This window comes from Agelaius tricolor, unplaced genomic scaffold, assembly GCF_023055355.1.
Source record: "Agelaius tricolor isolate 1412-34295 unplaced genomic scaffold, bAgeTri1.0.p SCAF_55, whole genome shotgun sequence".
NCBI lineage: Eukaryota > Metazoa > Chordata > Aves > Passeriformes > Icteridae > Agelaius > Agelaius tricolor.
The window spans coordinates 1,581,178-1,605,853 of NW_027269315.1; the positions used below are offsets into that span (position 1 = coordinate 1,581,178).

At 62.1% G+C, this 24,676-nt stretch overlaps 2 protein-coding genes and 1 long non-coding RNA gene across 10 annotated transcripts; 2 read left to right on the forward strand and 1 right to left on the reverse strand.

Moving 5' to 3' along the window:
- Positions 1–268: 268 nt before the first annotated feature.
- Positions 269–3,747, forward strand: ATG101 (autophagy related 101). 3 transcript variants are annotated; one of them, XM_071456156.1, is made up of 3 exons: positions 269–418; positions 1,792–2,080; positions 2,917–3,747. In XM_071456156.1, exons 1-3 carry the CDS (start codon positions 372–374, stop codon positions 3,319–3,321), a joined length of 741 nt encoding a protein of 246 aa, XP_071312257.1. In that variant the 5' UTR covers positions 269–371; the 3' UTR covers positions 3,322–3,747. The 3 variants fall into 3 exon arrangements, with proteins under 3 accessions (XP_071312257.1, XP_071312259.1, XP_071312260.1); XM_071456158.1 differs by having other exon boundaries at positions 316–418; positions 1,795–2,080; XM_071456159.1 differs by lacking the exon at positions 269–418 and adding an exon at positions 712–1,067.
- Positions 3,748–6,350: 2,603 nt separating this feature from the next.
- FMNL3 (formin like 3) lies at positions 6,351–24,566 on the reverse strand. 6 transcript variants are annotated; one of them, XM_071456038.1, is made up of 27 exons: positions 24,285–24,566; positions 21,346–21,429; positions 21,180–21,260; positions 21,000–21,073; positions 19,454–19,537; positions 18,293–18,445; positions 17,577–17,685; positions 17,420–17,496; positions 17,224–17,317; positions 16,694–16,768; positions 16,503–16,613; positions 16,276–16,425; positions 16,063–16,164; positions 15,731–15,980; positions 15,497–15,565; positions 14,650–14,774; positions 13,573–13,775; positions 12,738–12,972; positions 12,590–12,658; positions 12,397–12,477; positions 12,186–12,315; positions 10,868–11,028; positions 9,405–9,506; positions 9,226–9,315; positions 9,020–9,131; positions 8,824–8,923; positions 6,351–6,901 (listed from the first exon to the last, which is right to left on the reverse strand). In XM_071456038.1, exons 1-26 carry the CDS (start codon positions 24,429–24,431, stop codon positions 8,832–8,834), a joined length of 3,060 nt encoding a protein of 1,019 aa, XP_071312139.1. In that variant the 5' UTR covers positions 24,432–24,566; the 3' UTR covers positions 6,351–6,901; positions 8,824–8,831. The 6 variants fall into 6 exon arrangements, with proteins under 6 accessions (XP_071312139.1, XP_071312140.1, XP_071312138.1 ...); XM_071456039.1 differs by having other exon boundaries at positions 16,276–16,422; positions 21,000–21,076; XM_071456037.1 differs by having other exon boundaries at positions 21,000–21,076; positions 24,285–24,528.
- LOC139604846 (uncharacterized) lies at positions 9,502–11,556 on the forward strand. Its single transcript, XR_011684111.1, has 2 exons — positions 9,502–10,001; positions 10,043–11,556. It is a non-coding gene; the product is annotated as an uncharacterized lncRNA (long non-coding RNA).
- Positions 24,567–24,676: the final 110 nt, after the last annotated feature.

The following is a 24,676-nucleotide window of genomic DNA, read 5'->3' on the forward strand; positions in this document are numbered from 1 at the left end:
GTCCGGTGTCCCCACACGTGTCCCCCCCGTTGTCGCCTTGTCCCCGCAGGGGTCAGCAGGGGACACCGGCCCCGCTGCAGTAGCGGCGCCGCGGAGCCTCCAGCACAGAGGGCGCAGTGGAGCCCCTGAGCCGCTCCGGGCTGCGGCATTGCAGCTCTATGGCCCCTTGGGAACGAACCAAGCAGCGAAGAGGGGAATCCACAGATTCCGAACGGCGATTCCGCCCCCGGTGACACCCCGCGAGCGGGAACGGCACCGAAGGGGAAAAATATTAAAGGAATCAAGTTCAGAGTGATGAAACACGGTGGTCATGGTAGGAAGAGCGGCTACGGTGGCCGGTGGTGTGTTCTGACCCCCCCCGAGCAGATGGGATGATCCACTTCCCTCCTCCGTGCCGTCAGATGGTCGGGCCCGGGCGGTGAGTGGGGACCGGGGCCGGGCCGGGGGTGAGGGGATCCAGGGACCGAGGGGGGACCGGGGCCGGGCCGGGGCTGAGGGGGCCCAGGGACTGAGGGGGATCCGGGGCCTCGAGCCTGGAGGGAGCCTGAGGCGCTCCGTGGGAGACTGAGGTGGGCTCGGACCGGGACGTCTGGGCCTGTGTGGTGTTTTGGGGGACCCAACCGGGATCCCCCGGGCCCCTCTGAGGTGGGGGTGGGCCCGTACCGGGACACCCGGGTCCCTCAGGGGTGTTGGATCCATGAGGGGACCTGAGCAGGACATTTGGGTCGCTGAGGGGACCTGACCAGGACATTCGGGTCCCTCTGGGGTATTGGGTCCCTGAGGGGACCTGACCAGGACATTCGGGTCCCTCAGGGGTCTTGGATCTCTGATGGGACCTGAGCAGAACATTTGGGTCCCTCTGGGATATTGGGTCTCTGAGGGAACCTGAGCAGGACATTTGGGTCCCTCTGGGGTATTGGATCCCTAAGGGGACCCGATCAGGACATTGGGGTCCCTCAGGAGTATTGTGTCCATGAGGAGACCTGACCAGGATATTTGGGTCCCATCCTGGGACATCTGGATCCCTTTGGGACACCCAGTCCTGGACCCCCTTGAGCTTCTGTGAGGTGTGTGGGGGGCCCATGTCTGTGGGATGTGAGGGATTTCAACCAACCCCATCTCTGTGGGGATTATGGGAGGGGGCTGTACCGAGGGTGCCTGGATCCTTGTGGCACGTGGGGAACTCAAATCAGGACATCTGGGGCTATGGGGGGGTCTATACCAAGGGTGCCTGGCTCATTTTGGCATGTGGCGAACTCAAATCAGGACACCTGGGGCTATGGGGGACTATGAGGGGTCTATACCGAGGGTGCCTGGGTTGTTTTGGCATGTGGGGGACCCAAATCAGGACATCTGGGTCTCTGTAGGGCTATGGGGGGGGGTCTGTACAAAGGGTGCCTGGATCTTTTTGGCATGTGGGGGACCCAAATCAGAACATCTGGGTCTCTGTAGGGCTATAGGGGGGTCTGTACAAAGGGTGCCTGGATCTTTTTGGCATGTGGGGGACCCAAATCAGAACATCTGGGTCTCTGTAGGGCTATAGGGGGGTCTGTACAAAGGGTATCTGGATCTTTTTGGCACGTGGGGGACTCAAATCAGAACATCTGGGGCTATGAGGGATCTGCACCCAGAGCGCCTGGGTCCTTTTGGCATGGGGGGGGACTCAAATCAGCACACCTGGGTGGGTCCCTGTGGGCTACCAGGACACCAGCATACAGGGGGGTGGCAGAGGGGCTGTCACCCAAACCAGGCTGCATCCAACCCCTTCCTGCCACCCTGGTGTCCCCTCAGCAGCCGCTGCTGTGGCCCCTCCAGCGCCGGCCCTGCCATGAACTGCCGCGCCGAGGTGCTGGAGGTGTCGGTGGAGGGCAGGCAGGTGGAGGAGGCCATGCTGGCCGTGCTCCACACCGTCCTGCTGCACCGCAGCACCGGCAAGTTCCACTACAAGAAGGAGGGCACCTACTCCATTGGCACCGTGGGCACCCAGGACGTGGACTGCGACTTCATCGACTTCGCCTACGTGCGCGTCTCCTCCGAGGAGCTCGACCGGGCGCTCCGCAAGGCTGTGGGGGAGTTTAAGGTGAGAGGGAAAACGGGGAGCATGAAAGGTTTTAAGGGGAAGCCACACATCTGCAAGGGTCCCCCAGGATGGAGCAGGGGGCTCGTGTGGGTGGATTAAAAGGAGCAGCTGAGTGTAGGGGAATACGGTATGGGTAAATTAAGGTGGTGTAGAATGTAATCTTATCCCCCAATGATTGTAGCTGGACCAATTGCTAAAAGATTAGGAGCAGGCCTGATCTTAACAAGCCACACCTGCGGCCAATAAGAACAAGTGGTATAAAAGAGTGGATTGGTGGGATCTGGAGTCAGATGACTACTGCAAGGACCAAGAAGAGTCAGTGCATAGAGGAACTGCTTACAGCAAACATCGAGGAGGCACAAAACTCTGAGGGTATAGAATCCTTGCACTATAATGATGTTGGAACTCTTGATATATAAGACAACAGCTGAGGGCTGGAGGAGACTGAGAGGAGACTCGTCAGCTTCATCCCCAGGGCAGCTCTGGTCTTTGCTCCCTGGGACAGTGACAGGACTGAGGGAATGGATAGGGCTGTGGCAGGGAAGGGGTAGGATGGATATTGGGAACAGCTCCTTCCCCCACAGGGTGATTGGGTGCTGGAACAGCTCCCCAGGATTTGGTCATGGCCCCAAGGCTGCCAGAGCTCGAGGAGTGTTTGGACACCGCTCTCAGGCACAGGGTGTGATTGTTGGGCTGTGCTGTGCAGGGCTGGGGTGGGTCTGGATCATCCTTGGGGGTCTCTTCCAGCTCAGGATATTCTGTAGAACCCAGTGGGATGTGCCTGGGGAGGGGTTGGTCAGTCCCTGCTCCCCCGTGAGCCCCGTGCTGTCCCGCAGGATGCGCTGCGCAGCTCCGGCTCCGACGGCATGGGGCAGATCTCCCTGGAGTTCTACCAGAAGAAGAAATCACGGTGGCCCTTCTCAGATGAGTGCATTCCCTGGGAGCTCTGGACCATCAAGGTGAACGTGGTGAACCTGGCCAACGAGCAGGAGCGGCAGATCTGCCGCGAGAAGGTGGGGGAGAAGCTCTGCGAGAAGATCATCAACATCGTGGAGGTGATGAACCGCCACGAGTACCTGCCCAAGATGCCCACCCAGTCTGAGGTGGACAATGTCTTTGACACCAGCCTGAAGGACGTGCAGCCCTACCTGTACAAGATCTCCTACCAGATCACGGACTCCCTGGGCACCTCGGTCACCACCACCATGCGCCGGCTCATCAAGGACACGCTGGCGCTGTAGGGCTGGTGTCACCCAGGCAGGGTCACTGTGACACTTTTGGGGCAGTGACTCTGCTTGGATTCCCCTCCTTCACCTCCAGAAAGCTTCTGGGAGGAGCTTGGCTTGGCCTAGCCTGTAATTTGGGGGTTGCTGCTCCTTGGTTTATGCCGTGGGGTTTTGGCCATCCTGGAGAACTGGCTCAGTGGCTCCAGCCTGGCTGATGAGCGGGGTGAGTCCTCAGGGCACGTGTGGCACCAGCCCTGAGGGGTGCTGGGGCCTGGCAGAGGGTGCTGGGGATCAGGGTGACACCCCACCCCACCCCTCTGCAGCACACTTGGTGCCACACAGCCAGTGCTGGCCGTGTCCCTTACCACCACCTGTCCCCAGTGTCACTCCTGTCCCTGGGGGGCCAGAGCTGCCCCAAAAATAAAAGAATTTCTGCTTTCACATGGAGCCTGGTCACATCCTGGCTGTGGGAGCCATGGGAGGGGGGAATGGATGCTGAGGCTGAGCTGGTGGTCCCCATCACATCCAAAACCAAGGGGCTGAGCTGGGGGACCCCCATTGCACCCCTGTGCTGTGGGGCTGAGCTGGGGGACCCTCATTGCACCCCTGTGCTGTGGGGCTGAGCTGGGGGTCCCCAGTGTAATGGAGCTGAACTGGGGGACCCCAGTGCTGTGGGGCTGAGCTGGGGGGTCCCCATGGCACACTCACACCATGGAGCAGAGCTGGGGTTCCCCAGTGTAAAGGAGCTGAACTGGGGGTCCCCATGGCACACTCACACCATGGGGCTGAGCTGGGGGACCCCAGTGTAATGGGGCTGAGCTGGGGGATCCCAGTGTAAAGGAGCTGAGCTGGGGGTCCCCATGGCACAGTCACACCATGGGACTGAGCTGGGGGACCCCAGTGTAAAGGAGCTGAGCTGGGGGTCCCCATGGCACGCTCACACCGTGGAGCTGAGCTGGGGGTCCCCTGAGCCGTGGTGTCCCCATTGCTCCCCAGTGCTATGGAGCTGAGCTGGGGGTCTCCTGAGCCATGGGGTCCCCATTGCTCCCCAGTGCTGTGGGGCCAAGTGCCTGCAGTGGGGACAGGCAGAATGGGGAGCCCCAACTGCCCCCAGGGCACCTCGGGAGGGGACTGGGGTGACTCCCCCTTCCCTACAGGACTCTGCACCCCTCCAGGGGGGCTCCAGGGCGGAGCAAAGGGGGGGCACCCAGCGCCAGCGAGCGTGAGGGGGGCCGTGGAGGGAGGATCAGACAGTTCTTGACATCACTTAAACCCTCCCGTCTGTCACCGCCACACTCGGCTCCCGGGAGGAAGACCAGGAGGAGGAGGAGGAGGAGGAGGAGGGGGACATGAACGCTACCCGTGAGGACACGGGGGCGAGCGAGGCCGCCCAGATCGCCGTGGTCCTGGTGCTCTGCCTCGCCGTCACCTTTGCCATCCTCTTCCTCGGCTGCAACCTGCTCCTGCAGGCCGAGAGCCTGGCAGCGCCCGCGGCGCAGGGGGAGCGGCGCCCGTCCGAGCCTGACGGTGCCACCGAGGGCACGTAGGGACCGGCTGGAGCCTCACGGATGGACAGATGGACTGATGGACGGCCGGGCACGGCTGGGTGCGGATGGACAGATGGACTCATGGACGGCCGGGCAGGGCTGGGTGCGGATGGACAGATGGACAGATGGACAGCTGGGTGTGGATGAACAGCTGTGTCCTTGCCTGTAGCACCTCCGAAGGTGTGGGACGGTGCTGGAGGCTTGTGTGGGTGGATGTCACTGAGCTCATGTAGGGAACGGGCAGTGAGCCCAGTGGATGGACAGATGGACACAGATCAACATGGATGGACATGGCTGGGCAGCAGCAGCCTTGGCTGCAGCACCTCCAGTGACCCTTGGGAACAGGATGTGCACTGGGATCCTGCCCTGGGCACTGGGGACTTGGGTGCCTGGACGTCACTGAGGGCAGGTGGGACCTGCCTAAGCCTGGCAGACAGACGGACGGATGGATGGATGGACAGACAGATGGACACAGATCAACATCAATGGCCGGGCAGAAGTGTCCTTGGCTGCAGCATCTCCAGTGACCCTCGGGAACAGAGCAGGATGTGCACTGGGATCCTGCCCTGAGCGGCAGATGGATGGATGGATGGACAGACGGACACAGATCAACATGGATGGACATGGCTGGGCAGAAGTGTCCTTGGCTGCAGCATCTCCAGTGACCCTCGGGAACAGAACAGGATGTGCACTGGGATCCTGCCCTGGGCACTGGGGACTTGGGTGCTTGGATGTCACTGAGGGCAGGTGGGACCTGCCTAAACCTGGCGGACGGACGGACAGACGGATGGATGGATGGATGGATGGACACGGCCGGACAGCAGCATCTTTGCCCACAGCATCTCCGAGGGTCCCCCATGATGGAGCAGGGGGTTTGTGTGGGTGGATTAAAAGGTCCCAGGTCAGCAGCGGTGCTGGGGGGGCTGAGGCCGGGCCAGATCCCACCCTGGGTGTGGCAGTGCTGGTAATCCCCCCAAGAGGATTAGGGAAAACTTTTATTCCCTGTTTCAGGGCTAATCCCTGGGCTGGTGGGGCTCAGCGAGGGAGGCCAGGCCCTTGTGCTGCTGCTGAGGGTCTGGGGTCACATCCTGCCCCTCCCAGCACCCCCATGGCCACCCCCACAAGCCCTTTTTGCCATCCTGCCCCTCCAATCCCTTGGGACCTCATCCTGCTCCCCCTGCAGCCCCTCCCAGCCTCCAGTCTGTTCCCAGTCCCCCATAGCCACCAAAAATGGGGTGAACTGGGACCACCCCACACCGGAATGGGGCTGGGGATGCAGGGGGGCTCCCAATTCCTCCCCAAAGCAGGTCCCCCCTTCTCCATAATCCCACAGCTTTAATAACAGCACTGCAAAGCTCTGCCAAATGTCTGGTCCCTGCACATCTTTGTGCCCCCTCCCTGCCCCCCCAGAAACAGAACCACAGCCTGGGGAGGCTCCCCAAACTCCTGGGCTGCCTCTGTGTCCCCACCACGTTCCCCCAAATCAGGCACTGGCCATGTAAAAGACTCCATATATTTCACATGTACAAAAAGTCACTGTGGGGGGGAAAGGGCAGGGGGGTCTTGGGGTGGGGGGCACCATCCTGCCCCTCTCCCAGTGCCCCCCCAGCCTGGCTTTGGTCCCTTTTTTTTGGCACTTAGTGTTCACCTCAGTGGTCAAAGTGTCGAGCGCGGGGTGGAGGGGTCCCTCTGGTCCTCTAGTGGGGCTGGGGGCTCTGAGCCCCCCCAGGGACAAGGGGACCCTGACAGGGAGGGGAGCACCCCATGGGTCAGCTCCTGATGCTGGGGCCCCACCACAGATGGATTTGGCCTCTGCCCTGGGTGGGCAGGGGGTGCAGGGTCTCCCCAGGCACAGGGATGTCACCCGTGGGAATGGTGGCACGGGGACACTTTGGCCCTGCTCCACGTGGTGTCAGGGCAGGACGGAGCCTCACGGGGCACTTGGGGGGCAGAGGGGGGTGAGGAGGGGCTGAGGCAGCCCCAGTCCTCCCCTGCCCCCCGGTCGGGCTCCTTTGCCTTGCTGGGCTACAGGCGGATCCACCTTCGGGCTGTGGGATGGAAGGGACAGTCAGGGACAGAGCCAGGGACACCTGGCCTGGCCTGAGGGGGTGCCCAGGTGACCCCCCCAGAGTACAGGCACCACAGGCTGAGTCCTCCAGGCACTGGCCTAGGAGCCAGTAACACACTGGGATCCCCATTCTGGGCTCCAGCAGGGCACTGGGACCATACCCTGGCATCCAGTCTTGCACTGGGATCCTGCCCAGAACCCAGGAGTGCACTGGGACCTTCTCCTGGGACCCAGTAGGGCACTGGGATACCAGCCTGGCATCCAGTAGTGCACTGGGATACCAGTGTGGGATCCAGTACTGTGCTGGGATCCCATCTTGAGACCCAGTAGGGCACTGGGATACCAGCCTGGCATCCAGTCTTGCACTGGGACCCTGCTTTGGGATCCAGTTTTGCCCTGGGATCCTGCCCAGAACCCAGCAGTGCACTGGGACCTTGTCCTGGGACCCAGGAGTGCACTGGGATACCAGTGTGGGATCCAGTACTGTGCTGGGATCCCACCTTGAGACCCAGGAGTGCACTGGGATCCTGCCCTGGGATCCAGTGACCCCACTCTGGGATCCAATATTGCAGTAGGATCTGTGCTGGAATCCAGCCTTGCTCCAAAATCCAGTACTGGGATCCTGCCAGGGCCCAGCCTTACATGAGGATCCAGTACTGGGATCTCATGCTGGAATCCAGCCTTGCACCAGGATCCTGGACTGGAATCCTGTGCCAGGACTCCATGCTGGGCAGCAACATTTCACTGGGATCCAGTGCCAGGAGCTGGCCTTCCACCCAGATCCAGCCTTATGCTGGGATCCTGTGCTGGGATCCAGCCTTGAACTTGGATCCAGTGCTGAGACTCTGCCTTGAAGTGGGATCCTGTGCTGGGATCCAGCTTTGTGTTGGGATCCTGTGTGAGGATCTTGTGCTGGGATCCAGCCTTGCACTGGGATCCTGTGCTGGGATCCAGCCTTGCAGTGGGATCCTGTGCTGGGATCCAGCTTTGTGTTGGGATCCTTTGTGGGGATCCTGTGCTGGGATCCAGCCTTGCACCAAGATTCCTGTGCTGGGATCTAGCCTTGATCTGGGATCCTGTGCTGGGATCCAACCTTGCGCTGGGATCCTGTGCTGGGATCCAGCCTTGCACTGGGATCCTGTGCTGGGATCCTGCCTTGCACTGGGATCTTATGTTGGGATCCTGTGTTGAGATCCAGCTCTGTGCTGGGATCCTGTGCTGGGATCCAGCCTTGCACCAAGATTCCTGTGCTGGGATCTAGCCTTGATCTGGAATCCTGAGCTGTGATCCAGCTTTGTATTGAGATCCTGTGCTGGGATCCAGCCTTGCACCAGGATCCTGTGCTGCGATCCAGCTCTGAGTTGGGATCCTGTGCTGGGATCCAGCCTTGCACTGGAATCCTCTGCTGGGATTCTGATCTGGGATCCAGCTCTGTGCTGGGATCCTGCCTTGCACTGGGATCCTATGCTGGGATCCTGTGCTGGGATCTAGCCTTGCACTGGGATTCTGAGCTGGGATCCAGCTCTGTGCTGGGATCCTGTGCTGGGACCCAGCTCTGAGTTGGGATCCTGTGCTGGGAATCTGTGCTGGGATCCAGCCTTGTACCAGGATCCTGTGCTGGGACCCTGTGCTGGCATCCTGCCTTGCACTGGGATCCAGTGCTGGGATCCAGCCTTGCACTGGGATCCTGTGCTGGGATCCAGCTCTGTGTTGGGATCCAGCGCTGGGATCCAGCCTTGCATTAAGATCCTGCCCCAATCCAAAGGCCTGGGGCACACCAGACACCCTGGGGTGACAACATGCAGGGAGGGGGGGGCGTGCAGAAGGGGGGCATGCGGGGGTCAGGGGGAACCCAGGGGGATCCAGGTGGGATCCAGGGGGATCCAGGCATGCAGGTGGTACCTGGGCTCTTAACAGCTGGACTCGTCGTGGTGGGACGGGTCGCAGAAGAAGCGGGAGCCCCGCTTGGCCGTGCGGGCAGTGAAGGGGACGCTCTTCAGCGCTGCGGGGGGACGGGCAGGGGACGGGGGGACAGGGACACGTCAGCCCCCGTGGCTGGCAGGGCCAGGGCAGGGGGCCAGGGCCGAGGGGGCCGTACCAGTGATGATGTCCTCGATGGTGCCATCCTTGCCCTCGTACATGGGCCGGTGGTCCTTGGCCTGGCGCCGCCGCAGCTCCGCGATCAGCTCCTGCTGCTGCCACTTGTTCCGCTGCGAGGGAGGCACAGGGGGTCCAGGTGAGGGACAAAGGGGTCCCCTCCGTGCCCCCTACTCCCCAAACCACCCTTTGGCTGCCTCCACCAACCTTCTCCTGCTTTTTAGCCTCCTGTGCCAGCAGCTTCTCCCGCATCACTTCCTCCTGCTTCTTGCGCGTCTCGTTTTCCTGCTCCGCGTCCTGCCGGGGCACACAGGTGGGGAGGGGTCAGATTTCCCCCACCATGGAGCCACTCACCTTCAGGGTACCCCCTCCTGGCCCCACCTCACCTTGTAGGAGTGGATGAAGCGGACAAAAACCGGGAAGAAGACAGACGGGGGGGTGGTCTTGGGGCTCTCGCCGAAATACCGCACCACGGTGTTGTAGGCGTCCTGGCACAGGAGCAGGGTTAGGCACAGGCAGTGCCCAGCACAGGGGGAGGGCAAGGCATGGTGGGCACCACGTGTGGGCAGAGCAGGGGAGGAGAGCACGAGGAGCGTGCAGAGCAAGGTGTGAGTGAAAAGGAATGCACAGAGAGAATGCAAAGGAAGGCAGGAGAGCACAAGGGGTGTGCACAGCCAGGAGCAGAACCAGATGTGCATGAGAAGTTTGCAAGACAAGGTGTGGATGACCAGGTATGCACAAGGACCGTGCAAGACAAGGTGTGGATGATGAAGAATGACATGGAGCATGCAAAGGTAAGCAGGAGTGCAAGAGGAGCATGCAGAGCAAGGTGTGGACCACCAGGTGTGCCCATGGACCATGCAAGACAAGGTGTGGATGACAAGGTGTGCATAAGAACCATGCAAGACAAGGTGTGGATGATGAAGAAGGACATGGAACATGCAGAGGAAAGCAGGGGTGCAAAGAGGAGCATGCAGAGCAAGGTGTGGATGACCAGGTGTGCCCATGGACCATGCAAGACAAGGTGTGGATGACCAGATGTGCACAAGAAGTGTGCAGAGCCAGGAGCAGAATCAGATGTGCATGAGAAGTTTGCAGAGCAAGGTTTCGATGACCAGGTGTGCACAAGGAGCATGCAAGACAAGGTGTGGATGACAAGGTGTGCATAAGAACCATGCAAGACAAGGTGTGGATGATGAAGAAGGACATGGAACATGCAGAGGAAAGCAGGGGTGCAAAGAGGAGCATGCAGAGCAAGGTGTGGATGACCAGATGTGCACAAGAAATGTGCAGAGCCAGGAGCAGAATCAGATGTGCATGAGAAGTTTGCAGAGCAAGGTTTCTATGACCAGGTGTGTACAAGGAGCATGCAAGACAAGGTGTGGATGATGAAGAATGACACAGAACATATGGAGGAAAGCAGGAGTGCAAGAGGAGCATGCAGAGCAAGGTGTGCATGACCAGGTGTGCACAAGGAGCATGCAAGACAAGCTTTGGATGACTAGATGTGCAGAAGAACTGTGCAAGACAAGGTGTGGATGACAAAGAAGGACATGGAACATGCAGAGGAAAGCAGGGGTGCAAAGAGGAGCATGCAGAGCAAGATGTGGCTGACCAGGTGTGCACAAGGAGTTTGCAGAGCAAGGTATGGCAGACAAGCAGTGCACAAGGTGTGGATGAGCAGCTGTGCACGAGGAGTTTGCAGAGCCAGGAGCAGAACCAGATGTGGACAAGGAGCATGCAACACAAGGTGTGGATGAGCAGATGTGCACGAGGAGTTTGCAGAGCGAGGTGTGGCCCAGCAGCTGTGCCCGTGGCTGGTGCCAGGCCGGGTGTGAGCCGCCCTCACCTCGGCCGTGCGCGCGTCACGCTGCAGCCGCTCCAGCTGCCCCTCGCTGCCGCCCAGGAAGCTGCGCAGCACTGCGCTCTCGTGCTGCCCGCACTCCCGCCGCAGCAGCTCCATGCCCCGGCCCAGCTCCTTCACATCCAGCAGCACGTTCTCCAGGGACACTGCAGGGACACAGGATGGGTCAGTGTAGGGGGATACAGTATGGGTAAATGAAGGTGGTATAGAATGTAATCTTATCCCATAAAGAGTTGCAGCTGAACCAATTACTAAAGATTAGGAGCAGGCCTGATGTTAACAGGCCACAGCTGTAGCCAATAAGAAGAGTGTTATAAAAGAGTGGATTGGTGGGAACTGGAGTCAGTTGGCTACTGTGAGGATAAGGAAGAGTCAGTGCTTAGAGGAGCTGCCTACAAGAGAAACATCAAGGAGGTACGAAACTCTAGTAATATGGAACCCTTGCACTATAATGACAACAAGTGGTGATCCCGACGTGATTTGGGTGAAATGACCCCATGGATTCGGGAGAAAGGACTGAAATGCTAAACTATATAACCCCGTGGATTCGGGATGACCCCGTAGATTCGGGACTAAACTATATGACCCCATGGATTCGGGGAAACAGGATTCGACTATATGACCCCGTGGATTCGGGGAAAAGGACTTGAATAATAAACTATTGGTAAAATATATCAATTGCAGCTATTAGTGTTTGTTAAATATGAGTATAAAAGATTTTGAAGATAAGTACTTTGTAAATTGAGAAAAACTGCAAAACTGAACCAACACTCAGGAATATATATATTCCTACTGTAATATGTTGTCTGAACATCTGTATAACTATTGGTTCTGAATGAAATATATGAATAGGTCATAATGTTAATTTATTTGAATATGTACTTCTAGAAATGCTGCAACTCTGTAATTAAAAGAAAACAGGGGAATTGTAGGGGGATACAGTATGGGTAAATGAAGGTGGTATAGAATGTAATCTTATCCCCTAAAGAGTTGCAGCTGAACCAATTACTAAAGGTTAGGAGAAGGCCTGATGTTAACAGGCCACAGCTGTAGCCAATAAGAAGAGTGTTATAAAAGAGTGGATTGGTGGGCACTGGAGTCAGTTGGCTACTGTGAGGATAAGGAAGAGTCGGTGTTTAGAGAAGCTGTCTACAAGAGAAACATCAAGGAGGTACGAAACTCTAGTATTATGGAACCCTTGCAATGTAATGACAATGGAACTCTTGCACTATAATGACAACAGGTCAGTGGCTGTGTGGGGCCAGGACAGCGAGGTGGGACCATGGGTTAGGTTGAGGAGCACCTGCTGCAGCTTTCTCCACAAAGTGCAGCTCCTGCCAGAAGGTCGCCAGCTCTGGGTACTTCTCCCGCACCGTCAGCGCGATGAAGTGCAGCAATGTCATCTTCCTGTCGGTTGACTTGGTGTCCAGGAGCTGCAGGAGGATTTGGGGAGGGGGTCAGGGCTGTGGGATGGGACCCTCAGGGTCCCAAGGAGCCGGGGAGGGGCTGCCCACCAGGTCCAGGCTCTGCAGTTTGAAGCCGTAGACTGCGCCGCGTTTGCTGCTGTTCATGTAATTGCCCAGAGCCAAGATGATCTGCAGGGGCAAAGCAGCAGGGTTGGAGGGTCAGGAGGGAGCGAGACCCTCACAGGATCCCCCTCACCCAGCTACAGTGAGGCTGGATGAAGGACTGTCCTCACATCCCCACCTCCAACATGTGCTTCAGCTTCTGCGACGACTTAACCGAGGCCGAGGCCGCGATGATGGCGTTGAGCTGCTGCAGGGGGACAGCACAGGGGGGCTCAGCTGGGGTTCAGGCTGCAGCAGCTCCTGTACCCCCCTCCCCAGCTCCGTACCGGTGTCAGCATCTGGATATTCTCGGCGAAGTTGCCGAGGAAGGCCATGATGGCCATGCGCTGGGGCAGCCTCTCCACCTTGCTGAACTGCAGCATGAAGCGATCCTCATCCGCCAGCTCCTCCAGCGGCTTCCGCTCGCGCTCGTACTGCCTCAGCGCCTTGGCCTCCGCCTCCGTGGGCAGGAACCGCATCAGGCACTCCACAAAATCCACCGGCAGCGTCGCCAGGTCGAACCTGCCCCCGCACCGCAGTGTTGGGGAGCAGATCCCCATGGTGCCCAGTTTGGGAAGCCTGGATCCCATCCTTTGGCCACCCAGAACCACAGCCAGAGCCCCTGCACTCTGCCTGGACCTCTGTACCCCACCTGGACCTCCTGAACGCCAGTCAGACCACATGCCCCCCAGCCAAGTCCTCTGCACCCCAACAAGCCCTTGCCTGCCTCTCCTGTTGATCCCCCTCCCTCTGGCCAGACCCCCTGCACCCCAACAAGCCCCTCTGTATTCCAGACAGTCTCTCTGCACCCTGCCTGGACCTTCTGAACTCCAGTCAGACCATGTGCCCCCCCAGCCACGTCCTCTGCACCCCAACAAGCCCCTCTGCATTCTAGATAGTTTCTCTGCACCCTGCCTGGCCCCCCTGAACCCCAAACAACTCCTGCTGCACCTCTGCCAGGACTCCCTGTACTCTGCCTATGTCCTCTGAACCCCAAGCAGCCCCCTTGCCCCCAGCCAAACCATCTGCACCCCAACCGACCCCCTTGAACCCTGTTTACCCTCCTGCACCCCATTCCTGGCCCTCCCTGCCCCGTTTCTGCCCCCGCAGTGCAGCCCATACGTGTGGATGGCCCGGCAGATCTCGTCGGCGCTGCGGCCGGCCTTGCGCAGGGTGATGGCCAAGTTCTTGGCACGGTTGGCCTCCAGCAGGGTCACCTTGGTGGCCACTTTCTGCGCCGCCTTGCTCTTGGCACACACCAGGTCCAGCGCCGGGCCCTGCGCCTTGGTCTTGAACAGCTCCTCGAAGCGCTCCAGGTCCAGGTCCTGGGGGGATCAGGGGGGTCAGAACTGGGGCTGGGGGTGCCCACGTGGAGAGGAGGACTCCATAATATCAGAAGGCTAATTAATTACTTTATTATACTATATTGTTCTATACTATATTACTACTATACTATATTCTGTACTATATTCTATACTGTATTACTATTATTATACTATATTCTATTATTTTATACTACATTACATATTATAATATACTATATTATACTATATTCTATTCTATGTTACAGGATATTATTCTATACTATATTATATAATATATATTAGCATATTATATACTATATTACTATATATATACTACATATATATTAGTATATTATATCCTATATTACTATACTATATTACATTATTTATATTATAATATACTTTATTATAGTATATTCTATACTATATTACTGTACTATATTACATATTGTAATATACTGTATTATAGTGTATTCTGTAGTGTATATTATACTATAATATAGTATATTCTACACTATATTACAGTATATTATTCTATACTATATTACTACATCTAAACTGAATCTGCCAAGCACTCAACTCCACTGCACAGAATCTCGTGACTGTCAGCTGACAGTCCTGACACCCACACCTGGATTCAACTGGTCAGTTAATCAAATTGACCAGAATAATTGATCAAATAACCTGAATCCAATTATCAATTCCCTTCAGGTAAAAAATCTTCCACAATGCACCCTACTCGTGAACAACAAGAGGAGCAGCAATTGAGATAAGAACTGGTTTTTTCCTTTCTCTGAGCTTCAGAGAATGTGAATCCCAGAAATATCCTAGGGAAGTTGTGCCTTGCTTTTTCTCTGTGGAGAGAAATGTGGCTCCAGAGGGGTCCTGGGCTCACCTCCAGCACCCTCTCATCATCCAGCTCGCTGAACACCGTCCCGCTGATCTGGCTGGGCTTCAGCGCTGTCCAGTTGAACACAGGCAGCCGGAACTTGGTCTTGATGGGTTTCTTGATCCGGATGGCTGCCAGCGGGGTGGGAGCCAGCTCAGCACCCCCAGGGCATGGGGACATGTCCTGTGCCCACCCTGAGCCACCTGAGCCTGGTGTCATCAACCCCCGGGTCACCCAATCCCCGTGCTGGGGTCCCCTGAGCGCGTGTTCCTTGGGGATTGCGACTCCAGCACCCTGGTCCCCACATCCTCCCTGTCCCTTGTCCCTGTCCCCACAGTTCCCATGTCCTCCCTGTCCACACAGTCCCTACACCATCCCTGTCCCCATGGTCCCCACATCCTCCTGTCCCCACTGTCCCTGCACTGTTCCTCTCCCCACACCCTCCCTGTCCCTTGTCCTTACAGTGCCCATGTCCTCCCTGTCCCCACTGTCCCTGCACTGTCCCACTCCCCACACCTCCCTGTCCCTGTCTCCATGGTCCCCACATCCTCCTGTCCCCACTGTCCCTGCACTGTCCCACTCCCCACACCCTCCCTGTCCCCTGTCCCTGTCCCCACTGTCCCTGCACTGCCCCACAACCCACACCCTCCCTGTCCCATGTCCCGTGTCCCAGCACTGTCCCAGTCCCTACATCCTCCCTGTCCTCTGTCCATGCACTGTCCCACTCCCCACACCCTCCTTGTCCCCTGCCCCCTGTCCCCACTGTCCCTGCACTGTCCCAGTCCCCATATCCAGTGCCCACACCCTCCCTGTCCCCTGTCCCCACCCCGTGGTCCCCCTCATCCCCACGTACCTGAGAGCCCCACGGTGAGGGCAATGGAGGGTGAAGCCCCGGGCAGCGGCGGGGCCGGGGGACATTTCCCTGTGGAGCCATCAGAGGTAGGGGGTGAGACCCCAATTCTGGGGACCACCCACCCTCGGGTGTGACCCAGCACCAGGGACATCCCTGCCTGGGACCCGTCCCACCCCTCTGGCAGCTCTGAGCTGCCCCATTTTGGGTGCCCCAGGAGCTTCCCCTCCTCCTCACCTGGGAGCGGGGGCGCGGGGGGCGGCAGCGGGGGAGGCGGAGGGGGCGGCGGGGGGGGCGCGGCTTCCACGGGGGGCAGGACCGGGGGTCTCAGGGTCTCCTCCGAGGGCTCGGGCAGCGGAGGGGGCGGCTCGGCCCCGCTGGGAAGCGGGGGCGGCTCGGAGCCGTAGTGCCGCCGGAAAGCCTCGTCCTTCTCCTTGATCATCCTGCGCAGCGTGTGCACCTGGTGGCTCGTGTGCTCGTAGGTCTCCTGGGGACAGCGAGGGTCACACCGGGGGGATCGGGACCCTTCCCCATTCCCGACAGCCCCTATAGCCCCCCCCCCAGCACACCTTGACCACCTCCAGCTCCTTCTCTCGCTGCAGCAGCTGCTTCTCCAGCTCTGCCACCCGCATCATGTTCTCGTTCTCCAGGTCCAGCAGCTTCTCCGTTAGCTGGGGAAAGGGACACGGCTGTGACAGCAGCTCGGGGACACCCCTGGTGTCACCTCTGACCTCCCTGGGACCCAGCAAGGAACATCCCCACATCCCCCTGTGCTCACATACGTGGGACAGGTGCTCCTCCAGCTCCTCCACCTTCTCCAGGGCCACATTCTTGGTCTCAGCATCCTCCAGCAGCCCCCCCACATCGAAGACGTTGTCCAGGTACGCCTGGATCTGCACCTGCAGCTTCTCACTCTCCGTGTGCCTCGACTTCTGTGGGCACAAAGGCACCATCAAGGATGGGGGGGCCCCCCAACACAATTCCCCTGACCCTCGACCCCCTCCCATACCTGCAGGAACTCCTCCAGCCCCAGTTTGGTGAACTCGTACTGGAGATGGACGCGGAAGTTCATGTCCTCCACCGAGTGCACCACAATGTTGATGAACTGCATGCAGGCCACCTGCAGGCAGGGCTGGCGTCACCAGGAGTCCTCCTGGCCCCCCAGAGAGCCTCCCCCTCACCCAGGACAGGGTGTCCCACCATGAAGTCGATGCTGCTGTCCTCGTTGCGGAAGTATTCCATCAGCCGCTCGAAGCGGTGTTTCTCCTTGCACACCTGGGCAGGCAGAAATGGGGTTCACCCGGCGTGGCCCCCCAGCCACTGACCCTCCTCTCATCTCCTGGACTCCACTTCCCCAATCCCAGTCTGGTCCTGCTGCTCCCAGACCCTCCATTCCTCATCTTCCCTGATCCCTCCAACCCCTGCACTCCATTCCCCCCATGCCAACCTGGTCCTGTCTCCCTCCATTCCCCCCATGCCAACCTGGTCCTGTCTCCCTCCATTCCTCTCATCCCAGATTGCTCCTGGGGACCCCAGTTCCTCTATTCCAGGGGTCCTCTCCCCAGTCCCAGCCTGATTCTGGTGCCCCCATTCCCCCATCCCATCCTGGTCCTGTCTCCCTCCATTCCCCCCATCCCACCCTACTCCTGTCTCCCCCAGTTCCCCCATCCCATCCTGGTCCTGTCTCCCCCCATTCCCCCATCCCAGCCCCGTTCCCACTCCCCTTGTACCTCCTTGAAGTTGTCAAAGGCCGCCAGGATGATCTCATGGCCGCCCCTCACCAGGCACACAGCAGCCAACAGCTCCAGCACCAGCGCCTTCATCCTGGCCACAGCGTCACCATCGCCATCAGTGTCACCATCACCATCAGTGCCACCCCCTGCCAGCTCCAGGACCCCTGTCCCACCCTGCCAGCCCCTCCCTCACCTCGGGTTCTTGTTGTTGAGGCTCAGGGCGATCTCGTTGACGGCGTGGGGGTGAGACATGACCAGGTTGAAGCCGTACTGTGGGGATGGAGAGCAAAACCAGCGTCAGCCACAGTGGCAGCGGTGACAACGGTGTCCCCACCATGTGGTGACAGTACCTGGTAGTTCATGATGGCCCGAAGACACATGATGCAGAGGTGAACATCGTCCTTCTGGCTCACCAGGCGTGAATTCTTCAGTGCCCTGCGGCTGGGCAGCGTGCCATAGCTGCAGGACAGGGCACACAGTGAGCGGGGCTGGCACCAACGGGGGGGACAGCGTGGGGACAGCCAGCAGGGATTCAGAGGGACAAAGGCAGCCAGAGGGTGACAGGGACAGAGCGTGCAGAGGCGGAGCAGAGGCGGGCACGGGGCTGGCCCCGGAGAGCCGGTACTTACCTGGCGGGCGGCGAGGTGGGCACGGAGGGGACAGAGAGAGAGCACAGCCAGAGAGGGGCACCCCGGCCCTGGAAGCAGAAACGGGGTGCATTACCCCGGGGCACGGGGGGACAGCCAGAGCAGGGTGAGCGGAGCCGCGGGGGCAGAGGACAGGCGGGATGGCGAGACAGCGATGGCAGTGCCAGGCCTGCGCGGGCACGAGAGGCAGAACAGGCTGTGACACATGTGGCACACCAAGGGCGAGGCACAGCACTGCGTTTGTGCCATGCAGGTGGCATGGGACAGGGCGGTGAGTGGCACCATGGCAGGACAGCGCTCGGCATGGCACACAGCATGGCACACTGGCACAGCACTCAGCAAGCAGCCAGAGCCCTGCAGCAGGACGTACCCCCATGGCAGGACGTCCCCCCAGAGTGGGACATCCCCCGGGCACGTACCGTAGGGCGGTCTGGCGGGCAGAGCGTGCCAGGCTGCTGGTGAAGGGGGCGGGCAGGGCGCTGGGGTGCTGCAGATCCTCGATGGATCTGCTCCAGGAGCGCAGCTTCTCCAGGGCACCGTCCTCAGCGCCTTCCAGGCCCTCAAAATCCAACCTGGAGGGGGAACACGCGCACGGCGGGGGGGGCACTGCTTTGGGAGGGGGCACAAGGCACTGGTGGGTGGCACAGGGCTCTGGCAGGGGGGACACAGATCTGGCAGGGGGCACAGTGCCCTGGAAGGGGGCACAGTGCCCTGGAAGGGGCCACAGGGATCTGGCACAGGGCCCAGAGCTCTGAAGGGGGGCACAGGGCTCTGACAGCGGGCACACAGATCTGGCAGGGGGCACAGGGCTCTGGCAGGGGGCACAGGGCTATAGCAGTGAGTTCATGGCTCTGGTAGAGGGCACAGGGTTCTGACAGCAGGCACAAGGCTCTGGTGGATGGCACAGGGCTCTGGCAGGGGGCACAGGGCGCTGGCAGCTCTGGTGGGGGGCACACAGCTCTGGAGGGTGGCACACAGCTCTGGTAGGGGGCACACAGCTCTGGCAGCGGGCACAGGGCTCTGGCAGGTGGCACAGGGCTCTGGCGGGGGGCACACAGCTCTGGCAGGGGGCACAAGGCTTGGGCAGGGGGCACAGGGCTCTGGCGGGGGGCACACAGCTCTGGCAGGGGGCACACAGCTCTGAAGGGTGGCACACAGCTCTGGTAGGGGGCACACAGCTCTGGCAGTGGGCACAGGGCTCTGGCAGGTGGCACAGGGCTCTGGTAGGGGGCACACAGCTCTGGCAGCGGGCACAGTGCTTTGGCAGGTGGCACAGGGCTCTGGCAGCTCTGGCAGCGGGCACACGGCTCCAGCACAGATGCAAGCACTGAAGCAGGTGCCAAGTGGGCACTCGCAGGGTGGGCAGAGGCACGAGGGTGGCTCAGGAATTCCCAGAGCAGCCAGGGAGGGTCTGAAATTCCCGCATCCCTCAGAAACGCGCTGGTCCCGCCCTGCCTCAGGGCTGATAAGGGACCCAGCCGGTATCAGGGAGCTGCCACGGCCACCGGCAACTTCCACACTCCCCGAGGATTCCCTGGAGCCCCCTCCCCTCACCCAGAGACCCCCCCGACCCCACTCACATGACGGCGCACTGGGCGAAGGACAGGTAATTCACCAGCACATCCAGCCCCTTGTTCTCATCATTGAGGAACTCCCGCACCCACCTGCGGCACCAGGAACCCATCAGAGCCCCAGGGGAAACGGGGACCCCCCCAGCACAGCCCCCTCCAACACGGGGACCCCCCCAGAACAGACTCCTCCAACACCGGGACCCCCCCAGCACAGCCCCCTCCAACACCGGGACCCCCGTCCTGGCACGGGGCCGGTGCGGGCACTGCCCTGGTGGGTGCAGCCCCTCCGTTATCAGCGGTGCCAGCGCCAGCGCGGGGTTATCTGAGGAGGGCAGGGCAGGGAGGGATCGGGGCGGGCGGGAAACGGAGCTTGGGGATGGGGCTGCACCCCCATTCCCACCCGTCGTGGGGAAAGGAGGGGATTCGGGGTGCCCCGACCCTTGGGGTGCAATTGTGGGGTGCCAAGAAGGGGGTGGGGGTACAGGGGGTGGGGGGTTCATCCCGACCCTTGGGAGGGTTTTGGGGTGCAATTGTGAGGTGCTGTGCCCACGGGCAAGGAGGGGGGAGTGGATTCACCCCGACCCCTGGGAGGGTGTTGGGGTGCACTTGAGATGTGCTGTGCCAAGGAGGGGGTGGGGGGTTCCTCCCGACCCTTGGGAGGGTCTTGGGGTGCATTGTGAGGTGCTGTGGGGGTACAGGGGGTCCCCGACCCTTGGGAGGGTTTTGGGGTGCAGTTGTGGGGTGCCAAGAAGGGGGTGGGGGTACAGGGGGTGGGGGATTCATCCCGATCCTTGGTAGGATTTTGGGGTGCACTTGTGAGGTGCTGTGCGGGTGGGGGTACAGGGGGTCCCCGACCCCTGGGAGGATCTTGGGGTGCAATCGTGAGGTGCAAGGAGGGGATGGGGGTACACGGGGTGAGGGGTTCACCCCGGAGAACCGGGGGTCCCCAGCCCACCCCACCGCCGTGCGTCAGGGAGCCCCGGGGGCCGCGGCCGCCCCTTTCCTGCCGCCGCCAGCCCCCTCGCCCCAGCCCGTTTCCTGTCTCCGGCTGCTGCTATTTTGGGTTCCGTGGGCAGGGACGAGCGGGGCCGGCGGCGGGGAACAGCCCGCACGTGCACGAGCCGCCCCGGGCACGGCTGTGCCACCGGGAACCCCCCGCCGATGTCCCCGACATCCCCCGGGAACGGCTCCGTCCCGCCCGCGCCCTGCGCGGCTCCGGGGCATCATCCCGGGGTGGGTCGGGGATGGAAGCGACCGAGCCCCTCCGGTCTGTCGGGAGGAGCCGGACGGGATCTGGCCACGCTGCCTCGCTCAGGGCGTCATCGGCGGCCCATCCGCCCCGGCATCCGCCCCCGGGAGCTGCCCGCGGGCCGGGGCAGGAACCGGCCCAGTTCCTGCAGCGCCTCCGGCTTCCCCTGCAGCTGCGTGGGGCTGGTGACAGCACCCCCGATCCCCGCCGGGACCCCGCGAGCCATCCGGAACTCTGCACCCCCAGCTTGGACCCCACAAACCATCCCCAGGACCCCCCAGCCCCTCCCCAGGACCCCCCGCTCACCCAATGTGGTTGGTCCTCAGGCTGATCTCCAGCTCCCGCAGCACCTTGGTGGACTCCTGCACCCTCCTCCTGAACTTCTGGGGGCAAAGCAAGGCTGAGCCGTGCCCCCCCAGATTGCCCAAACCCCCCAAGGCACCCCCAAAGCCCCCCAAGGCTCCCCCAAAGCCCCCAGCCCCTCACCTTCCGTGTGACACCCGGCTCCAGGAAGCTGCGCAGCTTCTGGATGTAGGCATGGGGTGGGCTCTTCACCTGGAACCGCTCCTGGGAGGGGACAGGAGGGTGTTGGTGACATTGGGACGGCGGCATTGTCCCCTCCCCAGACCCTCCACGGGCCACCCAGCCCCACCTGGTCACAGATGAGGTCCCACTTCTTCTCGTTGTCGTATTGGCGCAGCAGCCGAGCTTTGTCCGGGGGCAGGTTCATGGAGCTCTGGGGACACAGGGGGGATGTCACCCTGAGGGGCACGGGGACAGTGCCCCCCAAGGGCCACCGAGACCCATGGCACAGCTTGGGTGGCCCCAACAAGCACCCACAGCACAGCCAGGATCCCCTCTAAGGGCACCCTGAGCCATGACATTGCCAGAGCGCCTGGCACCAGGGTGGGTGCCACCCTGAGGGACATGGGGACAGTGCCCCCCAAGGGACACCGAGGCCCATGGCACAGCCTGGGTGGCCCCAAAAAGCACCCACAGTGCCCCCCAAGGGGCACCAGGACCCATGGCACAGTTTGGGTGGCCCCAAAAAGCACCCACAGCACAGCCACGGTCCCCTCTAAGGGCACCCTGAGCTGTGACATGGCCAGAGCGCCTGGCACCAGGGTGCACCAGCGGGCACAGATGTGGCACGGGCACAGCAGTGCCACTGGGGCCACGTGCCAAGCACCAGCGGCACCAAATCTCTCCATCCCTGACGCATCCTTCCTGTCTGCAGCTGCTTCCGTGCCACAACCGCAGCCTCCGCTCCCGACCGTGGCACGGGGCCAGGCACCAGTGCCAGCTGCCCAAGACACCAAACATGGGGCCAGGCACCAGTGCCAGCTGCCCAGGACACCAAACACGGGGCCAGGCACCAGTGCCACCTCCCCAGGACACCAAACACAGGGCCAGGCACCAGTGCCAGCTGCCCAGGACACCAAACACGGGGCCAGGCACCAGTGCCAGCTGCCCAGGACACCAAACACGGGGCCAGGCACCGGTGCCACCTCCCCAGGACACCAAACACGGGGCCTGGCACCGGTGCCACCTCCCCAGGACACCGGACACAAGGCCTGGCACCAGTGCCACCTCCCCAGGACACCGGACACAAGGCCTGGCACCAGTGCCATCTCCCCAGGACACCACACACAAGGCCTGGCACTGGTGCCAGCTCCCCAGGACACCGGGCACAAAGCCTGGCACTGGTGGCTGCTCACTGGGACACTGGGCACAAGGCCAGGCTCTGGTGCTGGTCCAGGGTCATTGGGAAGACCCCAGTGGGATGTGGCACAGGACAAATGGGGTGCCACAGTGGGCACCAGGGATGCCAGAGAGCCTCTGACTGCCCTGATGGGCAATGCCAGCCCAGGGAGAGATGCCAGCCCATGTGGGCGATGTCACCCTGGTGGGAGATGGCATTGCTCTGGGTGATGTCACCCTGGTGGGAGATGCCACCCGAGTGACACAGCCCGGGGCAGCCCCGTTATCAGGAGCTGCTCCACCCCTCCATGTCAGCCCTGCCCTGCTCGTCCCGATCCCACCGGAAACCGGGACAGAGCCCGGCGGGAGGCCACGCACCCCTGGACACGGTTCCCATGGGACTGACCCCCTGGACAGACTGACCACCAGGACAGACTGACCACCAGCAGGGACTGACCACCAGGACAGACTGACCATCAGGACAGACTGACCACCAGCACCAAAACTGCCCCCCGAGGGGCACCGTGCCCTCCCCACGGGGCTGTGGTTGTCCCCCCTTGCCCAGCAGTAAAACCCCGGGCCTGGCTGGGAACGGGGGCGGAAAGGACGCCCAGAGACCCCGCCTGGGGGCGAGGGGCACCCGCGGGGGGCTTTGAAGCGCAGCCGCCCGCCCGTCCCGGCGTTCCCGCCGCTCCGTTTCCTGCCTTTGTGGTGGGAACGCGGCCGCTCCCGGCCGGGCACTTCCCCTCCGCCGTCCGCCCCACCGGGAGCCCCCCATGGCTATCCCGGGCTTGAATCCCACCGGGAAACGGCGGTACCGGGGCTTGGGGGGGCTCCGGGGCGGATCCTCGCCCCCGGGGGCCGCCGGGCTTCCATCACATGATGGAATATTTTCCGCCCCCGGGACGGCACCGGGAGCTGCCGACGGCCGCGGGGACATTTTGGGGGAGGCAGGTGCCACCACCCTGCAAAGTGACCCCCCCCGGTACCGGTGTCGCCCGGCAGGACGTGTCCCCCCCGCCACAGGCCCCGCGTGGGATGCGGGACGGGCGGGAGCCGCTCGTTACCGGCGGGACGCGCCCACGCCGGTGCCCCCGGTGCCCCTCGGTGCCCCGATTTCGCCTTCCAGAGCCCCGTGGGACCGCACTCGGCATTTCCTGCCCGGCTGCGGCTTCCGCTGGCGGCGGCTCCCACCGGGATGGCGGGGGCCGGGGGGCACCGGTGTCACCCAGCCACGGTGTCCCCCCCACCCAAAACAAAGCCGGCGCCGCGGAGGGGCCACCGGGACGGCTCCGGGGCCACCCAAGCGCCGGTGGGACCCTTCGGTCCCGGTGGCACCGGGGACACCGGCGAGCCACGTCCCGGGGCCGCGGTGGCACCAGAGTGGCCACCGCCCCGGCAGTGACAGCGGACCGGGAACCGCGCAGGGCACCCGCGCCCACCGGGAACCACTTCATGCACCGGGAAACCGGGAACCCCCGCACCCAGCGGGGAATCCCAGCCCCGCGCGCTGCCCCGACCGGACTTTCCCGGTTTACAAAGTCCCCGGGCCTCAGGGGCCCCCGCGGTGGCACCGGGAGTGGCGTCACCCCCGGGGCTGTCCCGGGTGGGGATCCCCCCGCGGTCCCGCGGTCGCTGCCCATCCCCGCGGGCACCGGCGCTCCCCGCCCGTCCCTGGCGGCTCCCGGCGGCGGTGCCGTCCCGGCGGTGCCCGGTGCCCGCCAACTGCTCCGGGAGAGCGCATCGGGAGGAGTCCCGGGAAGGGATGAACCGGGAGGGGGCTCAGCGGGAACACGGACGGAGCGAACGGGCGAAGCGCACCGGGGGGCACACCGGGGACGGAGGGTGAGCACCGGGAACTGGGGAGCGCGGCGGGGGTCGGCCTCTCACCAGCACCAGGGCGAAGCGCTCCTCCAGCTCGCAGGGCTCCGGCATCGGCATCTTTCCCGGGGCGAAGAGACCGGCTCCCCCCGGGGCCGCCGCTGTTCCCGGGCCCCGGGGCAGCGCCTCCCCGTCCGCGCTCTCCACGTTCCCCATCCCCGGCCCAGGCACCGGGGGGCGGTGGGGGAGGTTCAGCCCGTTGTGTCCGGCGCTGCCGCCGCCTCCCGGTCCCGCCCCGCCCGCCCCGCCGGGTCCCGCCCCAGCGCTGCCCGTGCGCGGCGCCTCCACCAGGGGGCGCCATCCAGGGCGGCGGCGCCACCGGAGGGCGCCCGAAGGCCGGCAGCGAGCGCCGCGCTCCCATTGGCCGGGCCGGGCCCACGCTGACCAATCAGCGCCGCGCT

What these genes read in the sequence shown, in the direction of transcription:
- FMNL3 (XM_071456037.1), bottom strand. Translation starts at nt 24,431, where the DNA reads ATGGGGAACGTGGAGAGCGCGGACGGGGAGGCGCTGCCCCGGGGCCCG. An exon ending in AGCGCTTCGCCCTGGTGCTG is followed by an intron (nt 21,430 to 24,284) that starts GTGAGAGGCCGA and finishes CTGTGTCCCCAG; the next exon opens with AGCTCCATGAACCTGCCCCC. An exon ending in ATATCCAGATGCTGACACCG is followed by an intron (nt 12,659 to 12,737) that starts GTACGGAGCTGG and finishes GTCCCCCTGCAG; the next exon opens with CAGCTCAACGCCATCATCGC.
- ATG101 (XM_071456156.1), top strand. Translation starts at nt 372, where the DNA reads ATGATCCACTTCCCTCCTCCGTGCCGTCAGATGGTCGGGCCCGGGCG. An exon ending in CAGATGGTCGGGCCCGGGCG is followed by an intron (nt 419 to 1,791) that starts GTGAGTGGGGAC and finishes GTGTCCCCTCAG; the next exon opens with CAGCCGCTGCTGTGGCCCCT. An exon ending in AGGCTGTGGGGGAGTTTAAG is followed by an intron (nt 2,081 to 2,916) that starts GTGAGAGGGAAA and finishes GCTGTCCCGCAG; the next exon opens with GATGCGCTGCGCAGCTCCGG.